At 50.4% G+C, this 6,000-nt stretch overlaps 1 protein-coding gene across 2 annotated transcripts in view; it reads left to right on the top strand.

Annotated features, from left to right (window-relative positions):
* Positions 1 to 284: 284 nt before the first annotated feature.
* CNIH3 (cornichon family AMPA receptor auxiliary protein 3) overlaps positions 285 to 6,000 on the top strand; it is a 124,808-nt gene continuing 119,092 nt past the window's right edge. Inside the window, exons 1-2 of one of the 2 annotated variants that reach the window (XM_063809806.1) lie at positions 907 to 2,050; positions 3,118 to 3,185. In XM_063809806.1, coding sequence (XP_063665876.1) covers positions 3,177 to 3,185 — 9 coding nt within the window. In that variant the 5' untranslated portion in view covers positions 907 to 2,050; positions 3,118 to 3,176. Of the gene's footprint in view, positions 2,051 to 3,117; positions 3,186 to 6,000 lie in introns of both variants that reach the window. The other variant, XM_514230.8, reaches the window with a different exon arrangement.

Raw genomic sequence — 6,000 nt, 5'->3', positions numbered from 1 at the left:
ACCGTGTGCAAGGTACCAGGTGCTCTAAGATTCACTCCAATCCATGAGGTGCGTCTACTCTTTCACCGAGATTTGCCAGTCGTCTTTCAGGGTATTTTTCCTTGCTTTCTGGATTTGATGACTTGTCTGAAACTGAAGTTCTATCTGGAATGATTGGACCTCTTTCACTGCAGCGTCAGGAATCTCCTGCAAAGCATGGTGAACTTCCAAGATGCTGGGCCACTGGGGGAAAGGGTGCAATTAATAATCCCTACCACTTATTGAATGTATACCAAGTGCTAGGTTATTTACTTATGTTCCCTTTTAATCCTTTGAAATGGCTTGACTCTACTCTTATTTATGTTTTTCTGATAAGGAAACTAAGGATTAAAGAGGTTAGGTAACTTGCAGCTAGAAAACGGTCTACCTCCAAAAGCATCCTCTTGACAATTCCACTAGGACCAACACCAATACCACCGAGCCCTCGTTGCTGCCTCTTCAGCGCAGAATAGCCCACCAAGTCCACGTTTCCCTAGTCCCAAGGTCGGATGGCTGGGGAGGGTAGAGGATGCAACGGAAGGACGTTAATGGAGAATTTTGCAGGGTCTGGGAGCAGAGCAGTAAACGCAGTCCTAAGCACTGAGTATGCTACAGTTTGGTAAAATCCATCCAAGCAGCTTTGGGATCCAAGGCTTGCACTGTATCCCCAACCAACACTAGGCAACGCCCCAAGTCCCCACACTTCCCACTTCGATAGGCGAAACTGCAAGAACCGGGAGGGGCGGCTGCCGCGTTTAGGCGCGAGGCACACACCATACCCTTCCGCAGCTTCCCACCTCCTCCAGACGCACGTGTTTAAAGAGTCCCTGCTCCAACCGGTCCCGCCCCACCTCCGCTCGGCCTCCAGCCCTGCCTGTACTGCTGGCTTCAAGTTTCCTCCGAGAGGCGGGCGTGCACAGCTGCAGTGGCGGCGGCAGCGGCCACCAAGCGCCCGGCGGCGCTTCGCCACCCACCTTTCCTCAGCCCCCGGCGCTGCAGTCTCCGCCCGCCGGGGAGGGCGCGCTCAGCGGAACAGGAGTCGAGGGTGGGGCGCCAGAGGAGGGAATCCCGGGTCGCACCGCTACAGTTCTCGCAGTGGCAAAGGCGGCGGCGGCGGCGGCGGCAGCGGCAGCAGCAGGTGGAGCGAGCTACAGCGTTTGGCCTGAAACCCACTGCTGCAGCCACCCGGGCTGGAGTTGGGCCGTTGGGTGGAGCCAGTGCTCGCCCCGGTCCGACCCCCGGTTTCCGGGACACTTGGGTTGCGGAGGCCGGCTGGCCGGAGTCACGGTTGGGGACGGGCGCGCCTCGGAGCGCACGGCTGCGCTGGAAGCCGCGTCTGGGGCGCAGGACCAACGGGACCTACCTCCTCCCGGCTACCTAAAGACTCCTTCTCTCGGGAAACAGCGCTGCCGGCTCTGGGATTTGGGAGGAGCTCGGAGGCCGCTCGGGCACCTCGCTGGACACTATCCGTTTGCGCCCCGGTGGCGCGGGAGGGTCCGGAGCGGAGCGCTCGTCTCTCCTCAGCGGTTTAGTGGAGAAAAGCAGAGAGCTCTTCCTGGGGCTAACGGGACCTCCTCCCTCGGTCCTCCGTGGAGTCGTCGCATCGCTTGTCGTGTTGGTCTCGAGGGGCTCACAGCTTGGCACTAATTTGCAGGTGTTCGCTGCTGATTTGGTTTCTTCTTCGATTTGCGGACGGTTCCCTCCAGCGACTCTCGACACACGTTTTCCTGTCTTCGCCGGAGGGCGGGGTCTGGGGTCGCCGGAGCCTGCGGGAATCCAGCGCTTATTCGCTGACCCTCGAGTCGCTCCGCTAGCTGTGCGCCCTCCTGGGCACTAGCCTGGAGAGGAGCGTGCAGACGCGGCTCCTTTGAGGGAGTGCGGTCCTCTAGGGAGGCATCGGGCTATCCTAGGGGCTTCTTGGCGTGTGTGGTGGGATTGGGGTCCGCCGGCCATGGCCTTCACTTTCGCTGCGTTCTGCTACATGCTGTCTCTGGTGCTGTGCGCTGCGCTCATCTTCTTCGCCATCTGGCACGTGAGTAACACGCTTTGGTCTCTCTTCTTTCGCCCCAATTTCGCTAAATTTCCCCGATTTCACCCCACTTTTTCCACCTTGCGGGCGTGGGCGAACCGGAAGGTTGGACCTTCTGCCGCTCCACTCTTCCCGGGGCAGGAGGCAGTTCGCTGCATCCCGCCGGGCGCGCCTTCGGTGCCCTGGCTGGAGGCGAGGGGCCGCTGGTGCCCAGGTAGGACACCCTCTGCAGGGCCCGACTGGGCGTCCCGGGTCCCGGGCGCCGGGGAGTGGCGGCTACAACCACAACTAACCCCTTCCTCTCCCGCCCCGTCCTCTCCTGCCGGCGGGAGGCGAAGGAGAAGCGCCGCCGTCGGTCCCGGCAATTAGTCAAGTAGCTATAATAACTAAACATTTAAAATGTCAGCATCTGTGGTGGGTTGCATTTAGATATAATTGGAGACAAAGTGGAAACACGACGGGAGCGCCTTGTAAGAGGTAGGGAGAAGCCGAGCCCACGGAGAGGAAGGAGACCAGGCGATGGGGGTCGAAGTGGAAGGCGGTGGGGGAAAGGCGAGAAGGAGAAGAGCAAGGAGGCGAGGGAGACTGGGAAGGGCAGGCATCATTAAGGCCATGGAGGAAAGTCACGAAGAGAGACCGTGGAGAGCGACGACGGTGTCCTCCATCTGCCCTCTTGGCGTCTGAAGTCCGACTCCTGAAGACCCCCTGCAGGTGGCGAACCTCCGCTAGGCCCCCAGCGTCCCCAGCCCGCACAAGCTTCCTGTCACCCTTCCCGGGGCTACGCCAGGTGGAGGGCAGCCGTGGATCCCAGTTCTTTAGGTGTGGGTGGGAATAGAGGAGCGCAAGCTTCTGAATAGGGGAAGAGAAGTACTGAGAGAGAGCGCAGGAGTGCGTACGCCGGTCCTCTCAAAGACTGTGCAACATTTAGCGAGTGCATGCAACTCTCAAGGCTTCCTTCTCTGAGGTTGTTTAAGCCCCCTATCCTCACCCTCAGAGGGCTGGTGGGAAGAATGGCCAAGGCCAAATGTTTAGAAGGAGCACCCCAGTGCATAATTTCCCATCTTTAACAGCCTTGCCCTGCCCAGCGTCTAGGTGACAGAGAAGGACCCTGAGACGAATTCCTGGAGGCATGGTTCTGGTGAGCATCACAGACTCTCATACAGTGGGGATGACCCAAAATGAAGACGTGGAGAAAATTGCAGGGTGGGTGAGATGCCCTTGTTTTCTATAAGTGGTTTGCAGAGTGAGAGTTTGTCTTAAAATAGAACTAAGCAGCTAGAGCAGCTCCTGCTACAGGGCTCTGACAGAGAGGAGAGGGGAAACTCGGGGAGGAAGGTGGCTTCCGATCATGTAACCTTAGGAAAGACCCTTGCTGGCTTCCTTCCACATCTCTAAAGTGAGAAAATTGACCTGGATAATCGCTAAGCTTTCCCCCATTTCTCAGATTGTGTAAATCCGTGCATCAGTAGACTTAGGAATCTGGGGGTGACAGGGAATCCAAACATAGATATTTGGGGGATGATTAAAACAATTCCGCTATTTAGAAGTAATGGGATTTTAAACCCTCCCTTCTCTGCTCTGCAAGGCTGGGTCTAATCTATGGTAGAAAATTGAGGCTTGAAGTTGTTGACAGTTCTTAAGGGAAAAGGAAACTTACCTGATTTAGAATAGAAAGGAATACAGATTAGATCATGCCCAAGCAGTGCAGCAAACCTCTGCTAATGTGCTTTAAAGGAACTTTCTCAGCTTCTTTGGATATGGGGAGTTACTTGGATTCTAGAAGGCCAACTGCTCCCTTTTCTTCTGCAATACTTCATTTGCTGTTTTCTGTTTTTGCCTTGGCCAGAGGGTGTCAGTTACCAGAGAGCTCCCTCAAACTAGAGTCTGGCTTGGAGTTCTCTGAATTGGTCCCTGAAGCAGAGCAAGTAACCAGAAAGAATCATTTTCTCTCATTCAGGGAAAGATGATTAATAATTCAAGAACAGCTTAATTGAGTGGTTTGTGCAGCGGGTTGACATTTGAATGAAAATCAGGTGTTCCCTCATCCAGCACTGGCTCTGTCCTCCAGCTTCTCAATGCTCACCCCCTTATCGAGGGGTGGCTGAAATGCAGTCAAATCCCAACTCAGGTTTTATCCAGATTCCTCGTGGAAGTGGCAAGATTCTTGTTTCTAATAATGAAAAGAATTTGTGCGTTTTGATTTCAAATTACGGTAATAATTTCATAGTCTCAGTCCCTCCTTTCCTAGTCTTTTCCTTCTCTATCCCTTTCCCTCTCTCCAAATCAAACAACTCAAACCCCATCACACTGATTTGGTTCCTGAACATTGAACTGGGAAACCAGAGACACCCTGATTTCAGGGCACGGTTTGTATGTCTGGGTGTTAGTTACATGGTAGTAATTATTTCAACCAAAATTGAGGAGACTTGGTTTTATGTTAGACTGTTTGCCTTCTTTCCAGCTTCTTATATTACTTACGTACTTCTTGATCGGACAAGGCATATTGATTGTATGATATATATCAGTACCCCAAAAAATGAATTGGGCGCTTAACAACATATAGCGGTTAAAATGCCTGCCACGCTGCCATGCCTAGGCTGTAAGATATGAAGATGGCGTGCTTTTCTTATTGAATTGTACGTACCTACTTAGGGGTAATGATGGTAGCTACTATGTATTGGGTGTCTGCTGTAGGACAAGTTTGAAGTACTTTACAGAGGATCTCTCAGTCCAATCGTTTTCCTCCCCTTTTTTCCCACTGGATGTCTGGGAGCAAGGATGGATGTGGCCAGCCTTTCTTTCAAGTCTTGTTTTTTACTTTGAAAATTTATCTGCATTTGTTTTCAGTTGAAAATATTTCAAGTTACCCATTTATTTTATATCAGCTACTATCTCTGAGTACATTTATCACATTTGGAAGAAGCAGAAGAAAACTAGGTTTTTTCTGTGGCTTTGCATACCCTCAGGCACCTGGCCTCTTACTGCCCAGGCAGCCCTTTAGTCCTCATAACGGACATTTCGCAGATGAGGAAACTGGATCAGAGAGATTACAAGGTTGCCTAAGGTTGCACAGCTGATATGTATTGGAGCTGATATGCATGGACTTGAGCTAGGTCTGTGAGATTCTTAAGCCTAAGCCCTTTCTCTAACTGTAGTCACTATTTTTGGATTCATAACTTAGATAATAATTTATATCCAAAGGATTACCTTTCTCTGTATAAATGAAATTTTAGAGTTGGAATTTCTGATTGGGGTTACAATAGCAACAGCAACCAGACTCAAGACATGCTATATATCCTTTTTTAAAAGAGGAAAATTCTATTTATTTAAATTAGACTTCTGCTTATAAAATGATACAGGTTCCTTGTCCAAAATTTTGAAAATACAATGATTTGTAATTAAATAAAATCATCAGTAATCTTATCCAGAAAAGATTATCTCTTGTGTAGCATATGGCCGGGCTCAGTGGCTCATGCTTATAATCCCAGCACTTTGGGAGGTTGAGGCAGGAGGATCACTTGAGCCTAGGAGTTTGAGACCAGCCTAGGCAACATAGTGAGACCCCATTTCTAAGAAAAAAAATTGCATGTGGACGTTTAGAAGGAAAAAAAAGCGTTCTAAAGGGTTTTTGATGTGAAGTGATGTGTATTTCCAGCCAGTATAAAATGAATGGTGTTTACTCACAAGAGCCTTCTCTGCTCCGGCTCGGTTAAGCCTGTTTGCAGTGTGTCTCATTTATATAAACACAGATGAAGCTATTCTTTGAAAAGATCAAAGATTCAGTACTGAATTTCAGGTTTTTAGCTTTTGAAGTTTTTATATTTGGAGTCACTATGAGTTTTGACAATTTACAAATAAAATTAATTCCCAATAAAATTCCCTAGAAAGATCTGATGCACCATCTCACCTTGAAATTTCTTTGGATTCACAGCAGCATTTGCTGTTTGAGGGTT

The sequence above is a fragment of the Pan troglodytes genome, chromosome 1 (assembly GCF_028858775.2).
Source record: "Pan troglodytes isolate AG18354 chromosome 1, NHGRI_mPanTro3-v2.0_pri, whole genome shotgun sequence".
NCBI classification, from domain to species: domain Eukaryota; kingdom Metazoa; phylum Chordata; class Mammalia; order Primates; family Hominidae; genus Pan; species Pan troglodytes.
Note: the sequence above shows the minus strand (reverse complement) of the source record. Positions and strands in the feature narration are given on the sequence as shown.